The sequence below is a fragment of the Chaetodon trifascialis genome, chromosome 3, assembly GCF_039877785.1.
Source record: "Chaetodon trifascialis isolate fChaTrf1 chromosome 3, fChaTrf1.hap1, whole genome shotgun sequence".
NCBI lineage: Eukaryota > Metazoa > Chordata > Actinopteri > Chaetodontiformes > Chaetodontidae > Chaetodon > Chaetodon trifascialis.
In genome coordinates, this window is record NC_092058.1 from 19,049,361 (window position 1) to 19,073,447 (window position 24,087).

General features: G+C 40.5%; 1 protein-coding gene across 2 annotated transcripts in view; it reads right to left on the reverse strand.

Moving 5' to 3' along the window:
* Positions 1-23,700, reverse strand: part of camk1b (calcium/calmodulin-dependent protein kinase Ib) — a 35,976-nt gene extending 12,276 nt beyond the window's left edge. The window contains exons 1-3 of one of the 2 annotated variants that reach the window (XM_070958629.1): positions 23,585-23,700; positions 17,564-17,677; positions 1,191-1,322 (exon numbers count right to left, since the gene is read on the reverse strand). In XM_070958629.1, the coding sequence (XP_070814730.1) occupies positions 1,191-1,322; positions 17,564-17,649 (218 nt within the window). In that variant the 5' untranslated portion in view covers positions 17,650-17,677; positions 23,585-23,700. Of the gene's footprint in view, positions 1-1,190; positions 1,323-17,563; positions 17,678-21,658 lie in introns of both variants that reach the window. The other variant, XM_070958628.1, reaches the window with a different exon arrangement.
* Between the last annotated feature and the right edge of the window lie 387 nt (positions 23,701-24,087).

Here is a 24,087-nt window from a genome sequence, read left to right on the forward strand (position 1 = left end):
GAAGCCTCCGTATTGGTGTGCACAAACTTCAGACCAAGCAAACCGTGATTTTCAGGCCAAGTTTACATCAGTTTACTCTGTTTGTCAAATTCGTAACCTAACTGCTAACTAAGCCCCACCACTCTCATTCCACCATCCTCACCTCAGGAGGGATCATAGCTGTATATCGGCTGGAGTTGTGTCTCCTGTAACCCAGGCAACAAGAGCTCTAAAAATAACTTGGGACCCAATGTAGATCAGCCATTTTCACCGTGGCCTGTAATTCCCCACATCTAAAGAGATGTACCTTTGCACCACTCCACAATTACAGCTAGTCTTATTGTCTCTTGCCTTTGTCTTTGTATAATTAAACATTATATGTTTTATGCATATAACTACAAGAAAAACCAATTATATTTGCAACATACTGAGTACAGAAATGAGGATTAAGGTGCATTCATTAACAATACAGTTTGTACAGCACTGTGATCTTCAACGGTTAATTTAAGTTTTATTACATCAAACTAAATAAGCTGACTGATGTATGTATTGTTTTTGTCATGTATGCTTCAGTTAAAGGTCGATAAATATTACAATGTTTCATGTAACAATGCACACGGTATTAAAGGGTACATCTAGCTTCTCAAGAAGCTGCTGCTCTAGTTAAGCTGCATGACATATTGTCAACTGGTTTCACAGGAACTGCTTCTTCAGAAGAAAGCAGTTCCATTGAAAAATGCTCACAGTTTTTCCAGATCACCAGAAATACCAGCAAATAAAACCAAAGCTATCCAGATGGCTTAGTGAGAATTTGGGTGAGCTGGCCCTTTAAATTTGAAGCGCTGTTTCTTTACTGAATATATGGTTCCAAATATATGGATTCAAGTCTCTGTATGGTGCATATTAGATTCATCCTAGTTTGTCATATTACTACAGTATATATCATACTTGACACATGTATGATATCCAGTAATGTGATACAACTTAAATGACACAGTAATGGAGATACAGTGATGAAAAATTTACCATCTTGAACCTTGTGGCTAGTATTTCAGATGCAGGCTAATGCTGCACAAACATCTAAAGGTTTATGCTTACAGTACAGACTGCTTAAAAATGCTATTTTATCTTACATGCTATGATACATCATGTCACTGAACAAATACAAGGTCTGTTATTGTTAATTTCTTAAATCATGAAGGCCCACTTACTTGTGCAGGACTGCTATCTCATTCTCAATGCTGTTTTCCTTGCCCTCTAATGCCTTCTTAGGGATACACTTGATAGCCACCAGCCTCTGGGTCCTCTTCTCCTCAGCCAGGACCACCTCAGAGAAAGCTCCCCTGAAACACAAACACACAGGTCAGTGAGTGAGACCTCAGTCCATTTATCATCTGGTGTTTAGTCAGACCTACTCATAGAGCTCTGCATCTAAAACAAAAAAAGGAAAAAAACCTGCTTTGATGTTAAATTGACCTAACTTTTCTAATAACTTGGCAGCTTACATCTAAGTGCTAGTAGAAATTGTAGCCTGCTGATGCCAGGTTGTGTTTGTTTTTAACTTCAGCATCCTCCTGAAGTCTCTGGGTTGTTGCTGAATCAAGCTTTGGAGAGGGAACAACATCGTGGGATGGTATGGAGGCACAGATATCACATGCTGAGGTTTATCATACAGACAGATTTTAATAGTGGACCAAACAGATTTAGATTTAAAGCTGTTGATATGGCCATCGCATTGACTGATTGATACGTGGTGTTTTTGTCCGACTTTCACTGAAGTTAAAATTAATAATACTGCAAAAGCATCAGCTATCTGATGTGTTTGATAGATTTTTACGTTGTACACTAATTTGTTTAGATATCTGGATCTATGAGTGTGTGTGTGTGTTTGAACCAGAGTGTAGTTCAATAGCATTTATGAAGGTCTTTGTGTATGATACAGTTCAGCATAGCTTGGCTCAGACATATAATAACCATTAACACAACAGAGCATCATTCCACTTTAGCATATTTGTGGTGGCTTGTTTTGTGGTAACATTTCAACATATTTTTATATATTTACCAGTTTTACGTTATGAAAATGTATAATTTTTGTACATTTGCTTATCTATGGCATTCTACAGTTTTAGTGTTATTATTAAAAATATAGGACATCATATTTAGAGAAATGAAAATAAAGGGTTTGTTCAACTAAAAAAAAACAAGACAAAACAAAAACATTCTCTTCATTCATTTATAATATGTGTAAAACTGTACATGATACTATTTGGACATATTTGGAGACGATTATCAGAAAGTGAAACTCTCATCCCACCGCAACCCAAATATGTACACAGACAGCACTGCACAGTGAACAGTTTTGTGCTGTTGTGACATGCTGAAGTATGCATAGCGACCAGATTGGCCCTGATGCCTTCTATAATAAACAACCACATTTCTTTCTCTTTCTCTCTCTTTGTGTCTCCCTACCAACTAAAATCAATAGTAAAAAACAAGCAAGGCAACATAACCCAGACTAGCAAAGAAAAAAAATGTTTAGCATTTTCCCATGACCCATTTAACAGCAGAGGCAGACATTTCTTACAACCTCTGGTGATTTGGATGAGCTCCAGAGATTTTTGACTGAGATCCAAAGCTGCACAATACCCTGACCCACAAGTATAAGTTTCAACCGAACATTACACTAATGTAGTAGTAGTAATACAACTGCAATGAAACATGACACAGGAAGGACAGGAACTTTCGAACATGAATAATGATTTAGTCAAGCGTGAACAAAGTGTGAAAAAAATGCAGCTGTTGAGGGTGAAGCTGCGTACGAGCCTACATAACTCCTCGGCTGCCTTAACACACATGTTTCTCCATACAGATAATTTAAAGGTAAATAAGATGAAGAGGAGGTGCTTTCACACACTGGGCTCTGCTTACTCTAGTTTAACACACAAACGTTTGTTCAAAGACTTGCTTGAGGCACACAGGGCAAACAGGGAATGAAGGAACACTCAGGTGTATATAAAGGCTTTCCAGTAATTAGCCTCAACGCCAAACATCTGTGTGTCCTACAAACAAGACCTAACACTGTGTACAAGTCAGGTGGGATGGATCAATGTATTGATTGCGCAACTGAAGAAACCCAAAAAGTTTGGACAGATCTAGAGTTTTATTTAGATATTGTTTGTCACTATGATAATTTAGATGATGGTGCTCTTGGATATGTAATTTGTGTAACCATTTTACTCAGAACCACAAATCAGTATGCTCAACAACCTATCGTATATTTCTACTTCAAAAGACAGAAGCCTTTGGAAGAGGAAGAGGAAGACTTGCTACCTCTTCTTGTTTATTTAACGCTTGAATTTACTGCCTCCTCCTGACTGCACCAGTGCCAGCTACAAAGCCAATATCATCATTTTGAGATTATTCATTCACAGTTAAACCTTGTGACATGAATGTACTGCATTGCATTAATATATTTACAGAGCTGAGGTATTGTTACGTCCCTGTTTTCTTAATGGACTGCAGGTGGTAAACACTGCTCAAAAGATGTGTCACAAAAACACTGAAAATTTATTTTCAAGGCTCACCTCATCTGAGGAGAACAACACTTCCACATGAGTGTGGTTGCATTTTTAGAGGGAGGCTTGCTCATCAGAATTTTATATTTTTTATTCATTCTCTGATGTTTTGCCACTGAGCAGCCATTCACTTTCATCAACTTGTGGTGAAAAAATGCATATTTGTTTTGGAACAGGTGATTATCTAATCAGCATACCAACAGTGCTGCCAATGAATGTTGGAAGTACATTCAGCCATGTCTCTGTCTACCAAAACATGATGGTTAAAGATGCAATATGAACCTTTATCAAGTCATGTGGATCCCTTGCATGACAGCTGCGAATCATATGAAGAGACAAAGACAAGACAATCCTACATACATACGTGCAGGTGCCCCTCTGCAAAGCACAAAATCTAAAAACATCCCCTGAAGTTATGTGTGTGTTTGTCTGTGTGCGTGTGTGCAGGGTGGGAGTGTCTGTTTGTGCCAAACAGTATCTCTTCAGCCACATATAGCTGCATGTGTGGCCAGAGGGGAACCACAACCGGCCAGTTCCTTGGTTTGTAGATACTTTATCAGCAAACATGGAAGGACGGCACAGTTTCATGTTAATGTGACCAGAAAAGAAAGTGCTGACCACAACTCCTTGTCGAACAATACTTCATAAAGTAGCTTAAACCTCTGGTTGCTCCGTTTTAGTGGACTATAATATATAATTCATAGCATGAAAGCATGTGGAAACCACTCATTTGAATCGATTCAAATGTGTTTTATTTGTTTTGTCTTCAAATGCAATATGTGAACCTGAATACTGGAAGATTATTGATGTTTTGGTGGACAGCATGTTTGACTGCTTATGGAATATATTCTACATCTGTGTTACTCAACTCTTCACTGGAAAATGTTTTCCTCACGTGAACCATCCGGGTGCTTTCAGAGGAAATGAAGTGTGTATTTTCTGACAGAGCAACAAGCACACAGCTTGCAAATGTTTGTCTTAGTGTATACATAATAAAGTTGCTATGTGTGCACTTTAGACTGCTGCTGTATTTACACTGGTTGCCTGACCAAACAACTACGATGGACTACGGTGAATTCTTCCTTCAACGTGTATACATCTACACTTGAATTTACTTGAACACATTTTTGTTTGGATCAAATGTCCCATGAACCCATCTGCACATCAAGAGATCCCAAAAAGTGTTACATCCTCAAGACTGAGAATATCATGCCAAATGTAAAAGCTGTCATAGTAAAGCAAGCACAAAGAATGATGGATACAGCAAAAAGTACATCAGTTAAACGAGTAGTAATTACTACTATAGATGTTTAAGTATTCAAAAAGTATATTTAATCTCAAGTTTTAATAACATACTTTATCCAGGGACCTACCCCAGCTTCTCTTGTGTTATTAACCTCAAAGCTGACAGAACGCTGACTGATTCCATTTCCTGATCAAAGTAACAATTATCCTGGGAGTGAGGCCTTGTGGTCAAATCTCAACAAGAAAGTAAAACTGCCACAGAAAAGCCATTAGCTTTGGCAGGAATCCAGCTGTGTGGAGGAGGGTGTCAGCGCTGCAGATTCCTGTGCTGCATCTGGAGGATTTAGTTGACATTCTCCATGCACCCACTGACAGACCAAGGGACTCTGGGGAAGTGTTATACATGGTTTGCACAAACATTGGGAAAGTCTGAGAACACTAATGTGTCTTTGACTATGGATAATCCCAATGTCTGTATGTTATTTTGCCCTTTCAACGGCACATATTTTTCATAAAATAATGACACACTGGAGGATATTTTCCCCATTTTTAATGGTCAGAGGATCTTATTTCACATCTTATGAGTGATATTATAAGTGATTAAGTTGGTTGAACCTCTGGCACATTGTTGCTTGAACTTGCAAATTAAGTAAAACAACTCTTGTTCAGATGGACTGCAGATAAAGGCTTTGCAAAATCATTTGTCAGAAGCAGAAGCCTTCTACCCCTGACTTCCTGTAACCAAATGGCACTCGACATTGTTTACATGTAGTCTGAAGATACTTCCTTCTTTGTGAATGTCAGTGATCTGTGGGGTAACATTTTCACTGTATTAGACAACCATCTCTAACATCTCCAACTTCTGCATAATGTGGACTATGCATCACAGTCCATAAAACAAACCTTTCTGCCACTGCTGAAGTTTATTCTGGACACGATAGCAAAAATTATATTGCTGTTGGCTGGCAATAGTTGGCTTAGTACTACTGCCAAATAAAATGGCTTACAATAACAACTCATCATTGTGTTATCCAAGTGATAAATTGTGAGATTAGAAATATTTCCACTCATGAAGAGGAGGGAGATGATACCACACTGGTCTGACAGCCCAGTCGAGTCTCTCATTGGTAGCATCAGTTCACTCATCCAAGCACCTTTCTACAGACTTTATAGTGGAAAGATGCTATATATCAACAATAAGGATGGAACAGCAGTCTTCTGAGAAGCTGTGGGACAGATGTTACACTAAGCTTAGCTGAGCACTTGATATCTCTGCAAAATCCCCCCTTCCACATCACTGACCCTGAAAATCAGAAAGACAGGGCAAAAAATACAGTCTAGTGGAGACCCCCCCGCCCCATTTGTACCACAGACTCACAAAATATGAAGAGCTTAATTATGAAGAATATTTGATGCGTGCGGAGCAGTGTGGTGAGTTTGCTGAGATCTTAATCCTAGCTAAGGTTTCAGATGGATTATAAAGTAAACAACTGTGTTTACTGAGCTGTTCCTGTTCCTAACAGGACATTCTTACCACCACTGTGGGACCTGTGTCCAGGAAGCGGAAACACACACACACACACACACACACACACACACACACACACACACACACACACACACACACACACACACACACACACACACACACACACACTTATTGGCACTATCCAAACAATAGGGTGTGTTCTCAGAAATTCACTGTGCAAATACTTCACAGAGTAAATAGAGCAAATACTTACATGTCAATGAAACAACTCTATATTCCAGTGGTCAACATTGCGCTATTGTGCACAAATCCCGTATCTAAACACTTTGTATCTTGTGCAAACATTGGATAAGAGGCCGTCTTTCTACTTTCATTGCTCAAAAAGTTCAAATATTAGCATCGCTCTTCCACTCAGTTAATCTCTTTATTACATCACTCTTTTCTGTCTCTGAGTGAGCCGCTTGCTTAAAATACAAACATGGTGTTGCTTAGTTTCCATCGCTACAAGCAACCTTTTCATGTGCATACCCCACGATGCCTCACTTGGCACATCAAAGGAATTTAAAAACAAGGAATGAGGATCTCAAATGCCATCATGGATGCATGTATGCTCACTGCCATACAACAAACATACATAACACAGATGAAAACATGTACTAGCAGACCGTTATAAGAGGCTGTGGTCACGTCCACAGAGATAAAAAGAGCTGAGCTCTAATGATTTCCAATGACAACAACAAAGAGCATGAACATACTGATAACTTTTGCTGACACACTTTAAATGTTATCATCACAAGACAAAGACAATTTGCACTGCCTTTTTGCATAGCCAAGAAACGCCCTAGTCTATATACTATTACTGCCATGTTTCTCTAACAGCTGTAGCTTCTCCCTTCTCTTTTTATTACCATCTGCTGTGTTACACAGGTGCCTGTGTCAGTGTATACATGTTCAGTGCATATTTAAAATAAACTCATATAGAAAGCACTTGTTTTTAATATCCATGTTGATAATACTCAAGAAAGCTTCTCTCGCATGCGGTACAGTTTGGAGAATACAGATCTTCCTTGACTATCTGCCATGTATTTTTTTTTTTTTTCCAATAATCACGTTTCTGAAACTCCAACCAACTGTGCCATCTGTCCTGCCAAGAAGTTGGTCAAGAAGGTATGTAAGCAGATGACAAAATGGTAACTGTGGAAAGGTCAGTGAGACATAGGGAAGGACCATCTGGTCCAATCAGAGCTGAGAGATACCCAACTGTGATACTGGCTCTGAAACATAAAAAGGCCATCTTTGCTCTATGGGCCCTCCAAACACAAAGATCTGTAAAACCAAACCACAGTCGCTCTCCTTATTTGAAAACAAACCCAGTTGCATAACAACTAGGTGTAAGCAAGCACTATGAGCTGGATTTAATGCTTCAGTGAGATACACAGAGCAGTTTAAATTCTAGACACATGTCTTTAAAATGCTGAAGGGAGATCTGTGAGGGCATAATAACTCAGTTAGTCTGATCCCTTAATGTAAGGGTGAGACCTCAAAGCTGCTATAATCAAGATTTTTATGTTAACAATGGATTATATTACTGCATAGAATATAAAAGAGGACACTTGTAGTGATAAAGGCACAGAGAGTTATCACCCGACTCAGCTGTTAGTCTCAACTTCAGTCTAATCCCTAAAATACATCCTGTAATTTGGGAGTCATGGTTCAGAGTGTTTTTTGGTACAGTGTGAGAAGCAAGAAATATATTTTCATTTGTTCATTCATTTATTTATTATTTTAGGAAAAATAAACCAGAGTTGTTATGTAACAGTCTTAACTTTGCTTTAATTTATCTAACTATGTGCTGATGAGGTAACAGTACTGTACAGAGGTACTGAAGTACATACACAGTTACACCCCAAATATCACAACTGTAATCTAAGGGAGATTAATCATGTTTACACTTAACTGACAACAAATGTAATCTGCTGGTGTCATCATGTTTTGTTCACTCTCATTTTAGTAATCCCGAAATATGAGTGATGCCATGGTGCTGGTATGTTGGACTCGCTGCCAGAAACTGTGTCCTTTGGCCGAGGGCAGAAGGAGGTAATGTCATGACCATATTAAGAAATATAAGCAGCATAGAGATGCACTGACAGGAGTAAAGTGATCAATCAAATACCTGAAGACAAATACTGCCCCTCATATGCTACTGTACTGTTATCAGTGACACTGGATTTTCACCACTCCTCCCAGTTCCTCCACAACCATCAACCACAACCACAACCATCCATTAACAAAACATTTTTACATCTTAAATAGTGCTTAACATTTGTTAATCGTGCCTAAAATGCAAACAATTGTAAATCTAGGCATATGTAAGGGCTGAACAATGTCTTGAGTGTTAATAGCCAGTGTCTGACAGGATTTTATGCAGTGCAATATTGCGTCAAGTGTCCGGATGCACCATGGTGAAACGTGAAACGGTACTGCTGCAACCCTAAGTAAGCTCAGCACGATTATTTTGCTCAGGAGTTGGTGGAGACAAAAATGCAGCTCAAAGCAGAGTAAATGTTGGAGCTCCAGTGGAAGGATAATGCTGGTCTGTGGTGGATGTTGGCAATTGTGTGCTAACACATTAGCTGTTTAATGGGCTGAAACTCAATTAATACAACTTCATGTGCTTTATTGCCCATATCAGTGTGCTTCAGGTCCACTTACTGAGAGAAATTGCTTTGAAACACACACACAAAAAGTCAGTATCCCTAACCAAATCATATAGTGGATCCTAATTAAGCTCCAAAGCAAAGAGTATGCTTCCCTCAGGAGTTCTTGGGCCGGAGATTAAAAAAAAAAAGAAAAAAAACCCCACAAGGAAAATCTTCTGAAACCAGTTTGCTGATATGTGGACAGCTTGACATGAGGGGGAATATGGGCAATAAGGGATTACGACAATGGAGAAGGACTGTGGGAAGATGATGACATGACAAGCCTGCAAGTGTACTTGAAATTGTTAGGGGGATATATTGCTGTGAGCAGATGGAGATGCATAAATGGGCCAGTCAGTGGGCATATACAGTATGCGTGTGTGTGTGTATTTGAGTGTGCGTATGTATTCCAGGAACAGCAGGCTATGCCATGCTGAGCTGTGCTGTGCTGAGACTCAGGCTTCTGTTCGAATTAGGTCAGGGCAGGGCTGAAGGGCTGAGGGTGCCATAAGCAGGAATGGATTTTCAGGATTGGCTCGAAGTTAGAAACAATTCCATGTTGCCTCTTTTCAACTGTCATTGCTTTGAATGCTGGAGTGTCAAAATGAATGTGACTTAGTCTCAAAATGAATCAGCTGCTGACTTGATTTTTGTTTCTGTATCCTACTGTGCTCGATCACTTAGCTTAAATGTGACCACGATGGTATCTGCACACTTTCCAAGTACAAATAATGTCTGGAGCAGCGAATCAAAGAGGAGAGAGAGCAGCATACCGCGAGCCTTACTCATAACTCCTGTATGGTCTTATCAGTAGCTGAGACAGAATTACAAGTGCAGACACAGTTACGTGTTGTTCTGTGCTTTGGGGTTCTGTACAGAAGCAATGCACTGCGTAATGAAGGGAGGTCTTAGCTCTCTCATCCTCCATCTTAGACACAATAACCCTGTGACAAAAGAAAAGCTGAGAAAGGCAAAGCAATAAAAGCACAAAAAGGAAAGCAATTCACTCTTCTCCAGAAAGGCCAGTGGGTGTGCATGTGGGACACCCTCATGCAGAAACACAGACATGACGAGGGGAAGATAAAGACAAATGAAACTGTAATATCACGGGAATAAAATGGAAAAGATGATTAGCAGTAAATGATGAGGGGAGAGGGAGAGTTAGGACAGAGACAGAAAAAGAGAAGCACAGAGAGAGACAGAGATGAAAAATAGATGAGGTGGGACAGCTCTCATGCTGGGAGACTCATCTGCTCCATAAAGGTGGCTGTTTCCTTTTGTCTGAACTACTTTGTTAATCATCATTTTGAATTCATTTGATTCTGACTCAGCATACCAACACTGAATAATGAGGGCGCGACAAATATAGCACCTGAAGAGTCGGTCAGAGCTAAAATTTCTTCAGAAAAACCATTTCTGGGCTCCTTGCTGTGTCCACACCTCGACTAAATTTTGGAACTACACGCTGACATTGAAGTACGGTGACTGAGGGATGGGTGGTCACGGGCTGCTTTGCCTACACACTATCTGGAAATCAGGAAGATAGACGTCACAGCAAGGAAGCAAATTAGGTTGGACAATAGGGATTCAAAGTAACTGCCTGAAGTGAAAGGCTGGTTATTTCATTGCTATCAGGCATTAGTATTTTTTATTAATATGCTGTTTCTATTTAAGTCTGACAACTAAGTTCTGAATGGACAAACTTAATGTTCTTTACTGTTGAGTTGAAGTGGCATCCTAATTTGTACTCATCTCTTGCAGTGACTCTAACAGGACAGTGCACACGTATTAATAAAGTAAAGTAATAATTAATTAATTAATAAAGTAAAACTAGAAGGGCCAGATATTCCCCCGCTGTGTTAAATACATTACATTTCTCCTTTAAATATTTAACTTAGAGCGGGTGACTCACTGTAAATGCCATTGTGTCATTCACCTCAGTTCTAGCACGTGCCTGTTTGTATGGTATTCTATGAATCCCATACACTTAGACAAACGCTACTATTTGGTTTGTTGGATAGCTCCAACACAGAGAGAGGTCTGCTAGGAGGATAAAACACTGGCATTTAAGTACAGAATTTGCATTTTATTGTAGCCTGATAATCAGTGAATTAACATTTTGCTTCACTTCACAGCTGTACACAAATCTGAGACGTGGGAGGCGAATCAGAGGTCTGGAACCAGGCTTAACTCTTGTGTCCTTTAACTTCTGTGGCATTAACATATGCATAATCTGGAACTGTGTCCCACACCTTCAATGAAGTTTCACTGAATGATTTGTAAGACAATAATTTAGGACTCATTATTTCCATGGTCACTACAGTAACAGTTCATGTCATAATTCAATTGAAGGACATTTGACTCTAAGGCAGAGTCAAAGCCTCAGCTCTTGTCACACAATTTATAGTCTTTCACAAATGCATCTGCAGGCACAAGAGCACACACACACACACACACACACACACACACACACACACACACACACACACACACACACACACACACACACACACACACGAGTGTCGAGCCATTGAACCTTTCCACTCAGAAGCAGAGAGCTGTCAGACAAAGCGGTAAATTAGTGTTAAAACCTGTGTAATGTAGCAGAGGCATGAGTGTCAGGGAACAAGTGGAGCAAACACTTCAGCTTTTGACTACCCGTTGTGTCCCAGCCCAGACCACAATTTGTATATGACAAACAAAAAAATGTATGTGAATTCTTCGTATAAGATTTGAAACATAAGCAGTTCTGACACATTTAAGGCATCAACAAGACACCTATTCAAGTGTAGCTTGAGATACTTGTCTAATGAAAATAGCAAGAACTAAAACCATAGGCATTTTATTTTTGTGGTCTTTCATTCTCTGAATATGAAAAGGCAATGAGGAGGATCAGCTCACTCTGAAGTCATTGTGGATTTAATGAGATCTTCAGTCTGTCAATTAAAAAATAAGAGAGTGTGGGCAAGAGAGGCGCCTTGCTTTGTAAAAAGACACGATGCGTGATGAATGCGTGTTATGTCCTCTTTCAGGTCAGGGGCTGGAGGTAAAGGTACAGAGGTACATACAGAACAAATTGCATTTAAACACACACACGCACAAGTGCACAGAAAACTAAAACCAAATTAAGTGTTTTTGAACCCTCTCCCTCTCTCACAAATCAATTGTGGCCAATAGTTGATCATACGACTGGCGAGGGCAGGGGCTACTGGGTCACCACCACGAGTGACAGGAACAGGCGGGGGCCAATCCATCAGGCCTAATGATTTTAGATGATTACACCATGCTCCCCTACTCTTACCCTCCACTTCCTCCCTCCCATGCCCCGTCCCTGTGCTTTGCAATGTATTCTGGGTAGAAAATGCTGAGAATTTCCCCTCTCTGCTCTTGGCATGAGAACATCCGTAGCCATTGAAATGTCAGAAAAGGCCAATTTGTGCAATTTGTCATCAGTAGAGAAACCTCAAAGCTGGCAGCTGAGTGTGGGAACTATGAAAAAAACCATACAAACAATAACACAAAGCTGCTGTTTGTTGATTTCATCCAATTAGCTTTATAATTCTGTATTCTGCAGTGTATTACATTGATATCACAGGACATGCAGATTCAGAATAATATTTATTCTTAATTATGACATCTGTCGTAGACCTGTGAACTGGGAGAGCAGTTTGAGATGGAAATGAAAGTAGAATTGGTGCAATGCTAAAAATAGTTTCTGCTCCAACACAACAGAGTAACAGCATTTATATATCAATATCAATTTTCCAAATATGTGATCTGTGAATCTTTAACCAGCCAGGTTTGTATGATGACATACTGAACAACATAAGCTGGAGAGTGCCTGGTGCATCAATATTTGAAATGAAGCCAAGGGAAGTGCAGGGGAAGCCGCGGGAATCCAAACTTTCCAAGCAAGATGGTCTGGATGGATGGTTTGTGTGTGTACGTGTGGCATCGTGGTGTTACTTAGATCCATTTTTTGTGAGCTTAAGCTTGTTTTGGTATTGAAGATAAGAGGTTTTTAATGTTACCATCAATTTAACAGTAAGAGTACATTGTTATTTGACTGTATTCTATATCTTATTGACAATAATATGGTTTGGTCTCATGCTTAGTTGTGTGTCCTGATTTCCGTATAATGAAAGCTTTAATTTCAGATGAAAATCACCTGGTCAGCAGCGAACACAGTGTGAAAGCAGGAAACAGTTAGAGAGAAGGTGACAGGAATCATAAGCCATAATGGAGCTGGATTTCACACAGCAGGGATTTGGTTTTGTGGCTGGATTGGACAGAGACAACAGAGAGAGAGAGAGAGAGAGAGAGAGAGAGAGAGAGAGAGAGAGGAATAGATTAACATAAGTAACAGAAACGAGAAAAGATGCAAAGCTAAAGAGGATTTGAGTTGATTGCAGTGAAAGTGCCTTCGCCTGTTTGTGCGTTATTAATTCCCATCTGTTTTGATTACAAAAACATGTGGCAGCAGCAGGGGATTGACAGTGTAAACCCTACATGCCACTGGTACCTATAGTTTAAAATCTCCCCATCATCAACGTTTGCACCACTAAAGGCATTTGCAAAAAAATCATCAAATGTACGAAGTGTTTGTTTCCGATGATGTCATGTCATGAGCACATTTATAGACATGTCTGTGTGTGTTATTTTTTCCTGTTTTCTTGTAAAAGAGAGAGCGACTTTATCTCTTGCACAATGCGCACATATGCACCCAGTGGTGGATTATTAATAGCAAATCAAAAACTTTGTTTCCATAGTGACTGTTTGAGTCCATTATGGAAAGTGTTTCCTGTTGTTACCAAGACAACAATCCAGCAATGGCAAATGAACACAGCTGATGCGGTGAGCTGGTGATCTGTCCATAAACAAGCTCAGCTCCTACACTGGGGGCAGGTGGAAAACTGGAGGGATGATAATGAGAGGGCTGAAAGGAAGGGAAAACATGTCCACGTATGTTTACCTGTACCTGACATCCCACTTTTGTCTACACACTGTACATAGGGTGCCAGCAAAACAATGTAAACATGACAGGAATCAGAATTAAACTTGGAAGTAACTAACGTTTTGCCTTTATTAGAGTGTTTTTCTGCACCTTTCCTGACTGAGAATTACAGAGGCTGTTAGTAATTATAAATGATAGTTTTGAGGGCATTTTGGGTGCAAATTCAGGTGGCTCATTGCTCTTGACGTTCAGGAAGCAGAAGTTACGCAGAGCAGCCTTGACATCATATCTGAGGGATAATGTCAGTTGAGTAAAATACAGGCTTTTCATGCGAATGTGCCACATGAAACACAGGTGTGTGTGTGTGTGTGTGTGTGTGTGTGTGTGTGTGTGTGTGTGTGTGTGTGTGTGTGTGTGTGTGTGTGTTGGGGGGTGGGGGGGTGTTTCTAAATCACATGAGGTCCCTGGCAATACTAGTCCCATGCGAATAGGGCTTTAGTAGCAATGTCTGCACTGTGATTAAGTTCCTTCAGATTTTAAGTCCTATTGATTAGGTCCTTACAGTGTTTGTTCTGCCCTCTGTGCATCAGTGACTGAAGAAGCAACAGTGAGTTTCATAAAATCACAAAACAAGGCTGAGTTTCATCTTGGATTCAGTATGTAACTTCATCCTGGACTAACAAGGATGTGGATGTATATCTTGCACCACATGTGTATATACTATAAACACATGTGGTGCAAGTCAGACACCTTTGGTAAACATCCAGTCTTGTGACTCTCAGTATCCATGCTTAAGGGATTAGAAAACAAGTTATAGTTATATCTAACTGCTCATCCCTCTCACAGCAATTTGGTCTTTGAGAACAAACTAGGGTTCAAATTGCGTCTGCCAATTTGGGAAAGCTGGGCAAATGTCCCACTGTGGGATGGATAGCAGGACCATTTAGGCAGGAGGACTGAATCAACCCCAGGAGGAACTCCAGAGGACAGGAATATGGTCCTGTCTTGGTGCTGGAATATGCTCAAATACTGCAAGTGCAGTGTATAGCTACCAGAAAGGTGTTCCTGCTCACTTGCATAAATATAGAAGAGAATGCCATATAAGTCGGGTTCGAGAAGATGCAGCAAATGAGTTACGGCTCTACGAATGATGAGCAATAGGCATGCTATCATGCACTCTGAACACCAAGCATGACCGTTTTGAGACAACGGATAACACATACACACCCACCCACACAAACACAAACACACTGTCCTCAAAAGTTAAGAGGTTTATGAGAGATTCCACAGCACCAAGAAAAGCAGAGCAGCAAAGACATAGACACAGCACAGCACAGACGCATCAAACAGAACAGTATTCCACAGAATAATGTTCCTCTCAGAAAGTAATGCTGATATGGGCTTTAACCTATGAAGGTCTTGCAATGAGGAAAACACTGTCATACATGTCATACATTTTTTAGACTGAAATAGAGATGAAAAATTTGCAAAAAAAAAAATCAAAGACTCTGGCCTGTTCCAAAAAAAAAAAAAAAAAACCCTAAAAAAAACAAACATTTGCACAAAGATGTAGTTTCTGGCCCATACTGATCCCACTGTACCAATCCAATGTATCGCTGTATGAAGCTACTTCCCAGCTTGCTGTGGGATAGCGTATTGTTACCTGGGTGGGAAATCATTAGTCATAACAGCTGTGCTTCTTTTACATAGGCTGGGGTGTGCATTAATATTGCCCCTGCAAAAAAGAAATCTTGTCCTCAAAATAAAACCAAACTCATGCCTCACAGTAAAAAAGCCACCCCACCCTCTCCCCAAATGCAGTCGCCAGCTGCGCACACATAAACACAGTGAGTGACAGAGAAGCTACAACCCTGACTTCAAAAAGGTTGGGACTGTGTGTAAAACATAAATAAAGACAGAACACAATCATTTGCAAACAAACTGTTTTTACAGACAATGGTTTCATGAGGTCATCCTGAGTCCATGTACTAATATACTTTATACAATCATGTGTTCACAAAGTGGTGAACCTCTCTCCATCCTCGCTTGTGAATGACTGAGCCTTTCCAGGATGCTCCTTTCATACCCAATCATGATACTATCACCTGTTACCAATGAGCCTGTTTACCTGTGGAATGTTCCAAACAGGTGTTTTTGGAGCATTCCGCATCTTTCCCAGTCTTTAGTTGCTCCTGTCCCAACGAGTTTGAAACATGTTGCTGCATCAAACTCATAATAAGAAGATATTTACAAAAAATAATGAAGCTGATGAGGTCAAACGTTAGATATAATGTCTTTGTGCTGTTTTCAGTTGAGTATATGTCAAAAAGTATTAGCAAATTATCATATTCTGTTTATGTGCTGCACAGTGTCCCAGTTTTGTTGGAATCAGGGTTGTAGAATCCAAGGTTGGAACCAATGTCATGTTAAACTCTTTACTGTTTTTAGATATCATTTATCTTTTATAGTGACAGTTAAAGTGTTGGAAATAAACTCAAACTTAAAAGTCTGATTTAAGCACCAGTTTGTATTTTCAAGTTAGCAACAGCATCACCCAGGTATAGTTTAGCTGTTAGAGTCACAAGTTTATTAACTACGCCTCTACAATCTAATGTAATCCAGTACTGCAGCCCAGCGAGGTTCGTGTCAGATTTGACTCAACCCTGTGCTCAGTTATGAGGCTGTATATTGAGTGGTGCTGTTTCATTGTGAACTACATTTCCCTAAAAGGTGTTTTCTAATGCTCTCTCTATCATTCTCACTCATTTCCATGCAGGCAGCAGAATATGAGCCTTTCCGTGTCATGCTTTGTGGCTGGTTTGTTGACAGTGTGGCAGAAAGGTAAATCAACAGGGTTATGATGACACTGTGTCAACGAAAGTGAACATTATAAGCTTCACAAAGATATATTGCAAGGCTATTCCAGTACTGAAAATTTACTGCAGGGTTGGTGTAATACATTGCATTAGACTACACACACTGCCCACTCCCAAATAATCTTGTTTACTTGATGGAAAATATCCCTTTGATTACTGTGAGAAATAGTGTTTGGAGTTTTGCACAAAAATAGCTGCTTGCGTTAACATAAAAGGTGATGTGAGCAGTCATAATGCATGGCATGACAACATTCATGTGTGCTGCTCGCACCACATCAGGTTCACATTAGAGCTTGCTATGTTCCGATTAAGCATCAAGCTGTTTATCAAGGGACACTAACAGGAGCAGCCCAGCATTAATATACTTGGGGCAGGGAGACATTTACAGATGACACCAAAGCCTTGTCAGGAGTCTTGCTGCACAGTCATAAATTCATGGCCAATCACTCCTTACCAAACATGGGCTATCCAGTCATTAAGCAGCAATGATTATCTGCCCAAATACTTGCCTGATATTTAGAAAGTCCATACAAAAGCCTCGAGATCAGAAACAAGACAAATGTAAGATTTTGGTCTTTCCTCCAAACTGAGATAACAGTTAACAAATATGCGTTAACTGGATGATTAAAAACACAAAAACACACACCTTTTACTCAGACTGTGGCAATGTTTCCCAGAGTGTGAAATAGCTGTCGTACAAAGCTGAAACACAACAGGGTTTTTGCTCATGGCGCTGACACACTTACGTTCCCAGGATCTCTTTGAAGTCATACTGATCCTTCACATCTGTGGTCTTCTTTTTCCAGGCATGGCAATCGTCACCCAGTGGCATCTTCTTGTTGGTACGGTCGGAAACAATACTAGTGAAGAGAAAGGATAAGGAGGAAATGCTCATTAATATCAAAATTTTAACTGCCTCCATCCCCCACCCGTGGTAAATACTGTCCTTACAGTGCTGCTCACTTTTTTAAATGTTTGCCTGTATTAATGTAAGGATCTTTTAAATAACTGGGATTGCTGATGTCAGGGGATTTCTTAGCTTCTTTGCCACTTGTGATGACACACTAATAGTATGCAATGTATGAAAAACATCTGACATATCCTCTATTGTGAGGCAAGGCAGGTACGTTTGCAAAGCATCTTTCAAGCACAAAAGCAATTCAATAGCCTTTCATTAGCCTTGTGGCTGTGTATCAGAGAAGAGCACTTCCTGCAGGTAAAAGTCACAACAATGACAAGTGACTCACTAACTGCTTAGCACAGTCCAGTGTCTTCTGGCCAAAAGGATAACTTCTACTTCACAGGTGCAGGCAAGGAACAGCTACTTAACAGTGTTACAGCCAGCTTGACAAACAGGCTGCTGCAACAATTTGGTCAGTCTGTTGCACAGACAGTTGCATGTGTCTCAGGTGACTTAAGAATGCGGTAAATCCTGCTTCCTCTCTTATACAATTTTCACACAAAACATATCGTATGACACAGGGTACTGAGCACAGGCTCGGGCTGCATATCATCCATTATACTGAAACAGTGGTAAATACTGGATCACTGTTGTTTATGAGGGGCCAGCATCTGAAGCTTCGGGGTGGTTACCTTTCAGCACCATCCCAAGTGGCTGCTGCTATGCTGTGGTTACTTTTTAAAGGTTCAATATGGCAGACAGTGCAGAGGATCTTGTCTAAATATACAATTTCACTTCTTTATTTGGATATATTATAAAATGTTATGTCCTGCAAGTCATGCATCTTAATAATCAACCAGAGTGGAACTCGTGATAAAGAGGGCTAAAAGTCATGGCCAATATCTACTAAGTTAATAAGTAAACTACAGTGTCACTCTGGTGACTTGATTGTTGCTGTAGAAGTATATGACTTCAAGTACACCATGGTTCAGCTTCGTGTCAAAGCAACATAAAACCCTGGCTCTGATGAGGACTGCGTCAATGACTCAATCAAACCTGGTGCTTACTTTGGTGTATCACTGGTATAGTCAAACTACTAATGCTGTGACTGAAACCTGAACATCAGTCTGAAGAAGCAGACTCAGCAAGCAAACACAGAATCTCAAAAGCTTATATGTCTATGAAATGTCAGCTTATCTGTAATGTGTGCCTGACTTAACTGAGCTTATGTAATGCTCAAGTTGAACTGGGCCAAACAAATATCATATCAAGGTATAGAGTATAAAGACACTCCTAGAAAAAAACACAAACAATATTAATACTTTGTCTCACTTACTCAGATTTCCTCAGGGGAATTTCTAACATATTTGTCTTCAACACACTCTCTCTCGAGAGAGAGAGTGAGATCACAAAGGACCCTGCTGTCACTGCTATCATCATCTAAACTCAGAAAGTGCCTTTAACTCCAGACCTGGAAGACTAAAATAGCCCTGTTCATATCAGCATGCCTCACTCCTCTTCTGTTCCTGCTGCCTGCCTGGCAACTTCACACTCGGGTCTATACAAAATGATGTAATGTATTGTTCTGGGTTGTACCACAGACATTTTGTTAAAGACAATATAATAATGGTTAATAATTTTCCTATGGGTTCAGAGTTGGCTCATTTAAATTGCGTGTATGTGGGGCATTAAGCGACATGCGGGGGGGGGGGGGGGGGGGGGGCTGCTGTTATCTCATAATAAATGTTAACAGGACATGGCCTCTTCTAGCTGCACTGAGGTGCAGTCACTGACCGATGCACACACTAGCATAGACTGCACGCACGCACGCATGCACGCACGCACGCACGCACACACAAACATGGTGGCTCTCTCTCTGCCTTCACTAATGTCATAAGTCCGCTTCATACCTGTTGTCATGGAAACCCAAAGGAGCTGCTATGGTATCTGACAGTCTAAATTGCTTTAGTATCTAATGGCAGGTGGCGACTAAGGTGGAAGTCATTCAAGTCACTTTGACGGCTGGCTGTTATGCTTATGAGTGTTATGCTTAGTTTAAAAAAAATGAAACAAAAAAACAAAAAAAAAAAACACGAGAGCATCTGGTGGATCAGAAAGAACATATCACACACAAGAAGCAGTGAAAAATGATATAACCTGATCAGGTATACACTGCATACAGTACAATGCTTCCATCACTATAGGTCTGATTTTAAATGTCATATCCGTTCACAAGTACTTGGACTCTTTTCGGTTCATGATTGGAGGAAAAACTTGTGTGAACAATGCCACCAAACCTACTAGGAACAAAGCTTACAGTTGAACATTTAAATCGATATCTGAGTCATACATCATTTCCTCCACTGCAATTTGCATTCCATTTAAAACAACTGAAGCAGAAGGAAGTATCTCTAAATTAGCAGCATGCAAAGCAACATGCTTGGGGGAAGCAGTAAGAGGAAGTCCAGTCAAATGTGTGTAAAACTTTTGCTGGTAAACCCGAGGGCCTGTGTTCCTGTAGTTCAATAAGTACTGTAGGGGATAAACAAACAACACATACTAGACTGTAACTCTATCTTCAACTTGACAGCAGCCTCTTCGTGTGGAAACTGAGGATCCATTACCAAGCATGATTTTCTCCTCTCAGTGTTTTCATTGAAAAACGATCTGTGGTAGGTCAGTGTGTACTCCACAAACACAACAGAATACAGGGTAGTTTTTATGCAAAGCATAGAGCGATGTTTGTGTTTTCTCATGTTGAGATTCTTTAGGTTCGCTAATGTCTGGTTACAAGGAGAGTTTGTTGTGCCGAAACTGACTGACTGTGTGGTCAATACAGAAATATTTTATTATAATTCTGCAAATAATCATTGATTAATTATTCAGTCAGTACAAATATGATATTGCAGCCTCTTAAATGTGAAGCTTTGCTTGATTTTCTCCATTCTAAATTGATTGCAACCCCCCCATAAAACATTTTGAAACCTTTTGACTGTTAAATTAGACCTTATTTCAGGCTTGGGCAAACTGTGATAGAGACATGTCAGTATTTTGAGCATTTCATGGGCTAAATGATCGGCAGTAAAAAGAAAGCAGGATTAATTGAAAACAAAAATAGCAGCTGCGACTCCGTCTCCTGACCAGCATTGTTTAGGCAGGGCATCACAGTTGTCCTGTTTAAAGAGTAGTAACCTTTAGGCTAAAAATAACCGCAACAGCCCGAGACCGTTTTGAGGACACTGAAGTCAGAGTAAGAGTGAAAATACCTCTCACATACTGCTTGTTTGTAGCATTTCACCTTACTCATATGGAGATTCATGGAGATTCATGTTAATTCATGCACTGAGAATGGGTGATACTGAACATCAAAGTCATTTTAATTGTATGAATGCATCAACCTTTGCTTGCCACTGCTTGTGTTCGTTTTAGAAATCTACAGGTAACAAACTGTGTACCCAGAAAATACCAACATGCACCTAAATCTCACTCATAACGCTTGGATTTCACTTCAGTGGCAAAAACATCTGGATATGTTTTACATTAAGCGACTTTCGAATACATTTCAAGCAACCGGAGCGTTAAGGACAATGTTGAGGGGTGGGGGTCTGTTTTTCAAACAGGCAAATGCTGTGAACAGGTTCAAGATTAAGACACGCAGGGGCAGATGGGGGCAAGTTTTCAAAAAACATGGGAGAGTAGTGAGGAGAGACACATGCAGGTATCGTATGAGCATGTAGAAGGCCGAAATAAGCCCCTCCATGTCCACTGATGACACGACTTTTGGCCAGCAGGTGAAGATAAGCTGCTCAAAACCCAAGAAGCAACAGGATTGAAGAGGCTTGAGAGGGGGAAATGCACAATACCATAACCACATTCCAGAGTAGTTTGTGACATGCAGCATTCACCCTCGTTTTACACAGAAGACAGTCGCTGTACTCACTGGTTTCCCATTCCTGTGATGTGCAGTGGACAGAAAAGACACACAGACACACACAGACACACACTGTTAAGTGTGATGAAACAACATACATTTAGGCTGTGCTGTTTGGCCGTGAAATTCAATTTACAATGATGTGTTAAAATGCTTTGACAACACTTGCATACACACATGCACACACACAGAATCAGACATACACACAGACAAACTTACACTGAAACTAACATCTCTGGACAACTTCATTTGTTTTTTCTGAAGCGGGTGGCTCGCATCTCTACAAAAGTGCTGAAAACAAGTGCTGATTTTTGTCTTTACACACAGACATATTGACTTTGGCTAACCTAATATCATTCCAAATCTCAGCAGACAATGTGTGGCACAGCTCCAAACTGTAGGGAATTCTGTTGCCAAGTTATGAACAAGGACTCGTGCCAAAGGACTGCATTTCCTCTGAAGCAGACTCACTACACTGCAAACCAAATGGTTTCTGAAATGATTTTATTTGACTGCTTCTTTTCAGGGCTTCATTCAGTTAGGTGCATAGCAACATCTCTGATCTTTTAATGCTTTCAGACCACCAATCTGCAATCTGGCTTGAAGAACAATGGTGAGCAGTCTTTTCTCATCCAGCTGCCCAGGTTTTGGATCGCATGTTATACAGTATAATGCATTTCTTTTTACATGTTTGTTTCACAACACTTGTTATTGTTTACCTTGACAGCTTTATTATCTCTCTGGAATTCAAGCGGAAAGATGCACATCAACGAGGGTGAAATGCAGCTAAAAAAAATCTGGAGCCAGCAGAACAAAACTCCATTCACATATTTAGCACAACAAATAAAAATGATTCAGTGGGTCAAACGGATGAATTGATGCAGTGGCGTGCCAGTGCTTTTTCCTGCCTGCCAAGAGCAGCATGTTTAAAAGCATGAGCACAGAGAGATCAGTGAAGCAGCACTCTTGCTTATTAACGTGTTAGTCAACATTAACTATTACTGTAGAGGAATCAGAAAACTAGCCAGCTAATCAAAAGCCTTCCCTCAACAGCTGTCAACTGCTTGCCATGGTGCCTATCCAAAACTGCATACCCCCCTGACCCCCACCCATTCCCATCATCATGCACCCATTGGCTGCCTGAGAGATTTACTAACAGTAGCTGGTCAGCTGGTGTCAATGACGCACAGCAAATCTCCTCTCAAAGTGAGCTAATTAATTGATGAATAGACTTCTCCTCACAAGATCTCATAGACAGAAGAGATGAGGAGGTGCATGTGTGTGTGAGAGCGATAGAGAGAGAGAGAGAGAGAGAGAGAGAGAGAGAGAGAGAGAGAGAGAGAGAGAACTGAGGCAGAAAGGGAGAAACCGAAAGAGGGAAGGAGAAATGAGAAATGAGAAATGAGGGAAGGGGTTACGATTACGGATGCTGTAAAGATGAATAACAACACCACCAGAGCTCTCTCAAGGCATAACTCAATGGTGGTCAGACCATACAGCATAAACTTGACTTTATTAGAGCGCAGAAGAAGACACCATCTCTTCAGCCCCTCGTATATTTATGTCAGTATCTTCGAAGCTGCTGCTTCAGTGACACAGTGGTCCTCTTGATGTGAATAAGAGGACATCTGCACAACTGACAGCTGATGTCAACTTCAGCAGTCTTCCCTGTGGCAAAGCTAAATATAGTTATAGTTTTGAATGCAGTAAATCCCCCTCCGAGAGTTCCTCTAAGCGAAGAAGTCCACATAACCACGGAGTCCATATAAAACGCCGTTTGAGGTTAGCTAACGTTCCTAACTGATACACGTTACTCGAAAAGCAGCTGTCAAAGAGCCCCGAGCAGGAAACCTCGCTCCAGCCTCCCCCTATCTTCAGTGAACGCGTCGGAATTGAAAGTTTGTGTCATGACAGCGAGGAAACAGTCACTCCTACCTGAAATTTAACTGTCACTAAGGTCCAACAGCCGCGTCCACTGTCCGTCTGTCAGTCCGACTCGGTGCGCTCTCACGCTGAGCTTGTACTCCGCAAGCTCACCAGCACCGCTCCTCCTGACGTCACCGCAGGGCGGGACGGCAAACGGACAAATCACCGCGCGAGCTGTGGCTCACAGGTAAACACCTCTGCTACAGGATTGGTCACCTGTCTGCACACGTAACCCCCGTGCTGTACTTCAAGATAAAAAGGCTTGGCGGTGAGTCGCTGTCGGTGTGCGGCTTTGACAGTAGAAATAATGAATGACCCCTCCTCATACTGTTGGTACTTATGAACAGAATCTGAATCAGCTTTGTTGGTTAAATGTGTGTACACTACAAAAGAAGACCACAAAGCTGAACAAAACTATTAAAGCTGATAAACTATTATGCGCACAAAAATAGGTAACAAAATAGTCTGCATAAAAAGATATATAAGAAAAAACAATGACCAACAATGTACAA